Source organism: Manacus vitellinus, unplaced genomic scaffold (assembly GCF_001715985.3).
Source record: "Manacus vitellinus isolate BGI_N305 unplaced genomic scaffold, ASM171598v3 ctg7180002431004_pilon, whole genome shotgun sequence".
NCBI lineage: Eukaryota > Metazoa > Chordata > Aves > Passeriformes > Pipridae > Manacus > Manacus vitellinus.
Window position 1 is genome coordinate 1 of NW_021938346.1, and position 1,152 is coordinate 1,152.

General features: G+C 63.7%; 1 protein-coding gene across 1 annotated transcript; it reads left to right on the forward strand.

The window, feature by feature from the left end:
• Window positions 1-224: 224 nt before the first annotated feature.
• On the forward strand, window positions 225-1,146 carry LOC103758020 (ceramide synthase 2; the record flags this gene model as incomplete). The annotated part of the gene is made up of 4 exons (XM_018086873.2): window positions 225-353; window positions 442-548; window positions 651-804; window positions 975-1,146. Coding segments are annotated over 4 exons (519 nt in total), but the record flags the coding sequence as incomplete, so codon positions are not given.
• Between the last annotated feature and the right edge of the window lie 6 nt (window positions 1,147-1,152).

Here is a 1,152-nt window from a genome sequence, read left to right on the forward strand (position 1 = left end):
GGGCTGGGGGTGGGGGGTCTGGGAGGGGGGTGCACACACTGGGACTGGGGGTGAGGGACCAGCTGGGAGATCCGGGGACATGGAGGGGACGTGGGATGGCAGAGTGCTGTGGGTGGGATCCAGGCTGAAAGCCCCAACTCCCCCATCCCTGGGCTGCTGAGACCCCTAACTCCCCCATCCCTGGGCTCCTGTTAACCCCCAACTCCCCCTTCTTTTGGGCACAGGACTTCAAAGAGCAGATCATCCACCACGTCGCCACCATCATCCTCATCAGCTTCTCCTGGTTCGCCAACTACATCCGTGCCGGGACGCTCATCATGGCCCTGCACGACTCCTCGGATTACCTGCTGGAGGTACAGCCCCCCCCAGCTCCCCCAGCCCCCTCCACGTCCCCTATCCCCCCCAGACTCACCCCCCTGTGCCCCTTTTCCCCCCCCCCAGTCTGCCAAGATGTTCAACTACGCCGGGTGGAGGAACACCTGCAACAACATCTTCATCGTCTTCGCCGCCGTCTTCATCATCACCCGCCTGGTCATCCTGCCCTTCTGGTGAGCTCCGGTGGGAATGGGGGCAACTGAGGCACGAAGTGGGGGCCCACGGGGGGTCTGGGGCTGGTTTCTGTCCCTAACAGGAGTGGCTTTTCCCGGCAGGATCATGCACTGCACGGTGGTTTATCCGCTCGACCTCTACCCCGCCTTCTTCGGCTACTACTTCTTCAACTTCATGATGGTGGTGCTGCAGTCGCTGCACATCTTCTGGGCCTACCTCATCATCCGCATGGCCCAGAAGTTCATAACTGGAAAGGTGAGGGGGGGGCTCAGGGACGCTGCCCTGGGGTGAGATGGAGACCCCCAGATCCCAAATCCCGGAGAGCCCTCGGTGGGGAGAACCCACCGTGGTTGTGCTGGGGGAAACTGAGGCACGGCAGGAAAATGGGAGAGCTGCCCCCTGAAGCTCCTTCCCTGTCCCCGCAGGTGGTGGAGGATGAGAGGAGTGACCGCGAGGAGACGGACAACTCGGAGGAGGAGGAGGAGGCGGCGAAGAACGGGCCCCTGTCCAACGGCCACCCCGTCCTCAACAACAACCACCGCAAGACCGACTGAGCGCCCCCGACCCAGAGCTGCCACCTCCCGCCGGGACCCCGGAGCGCCC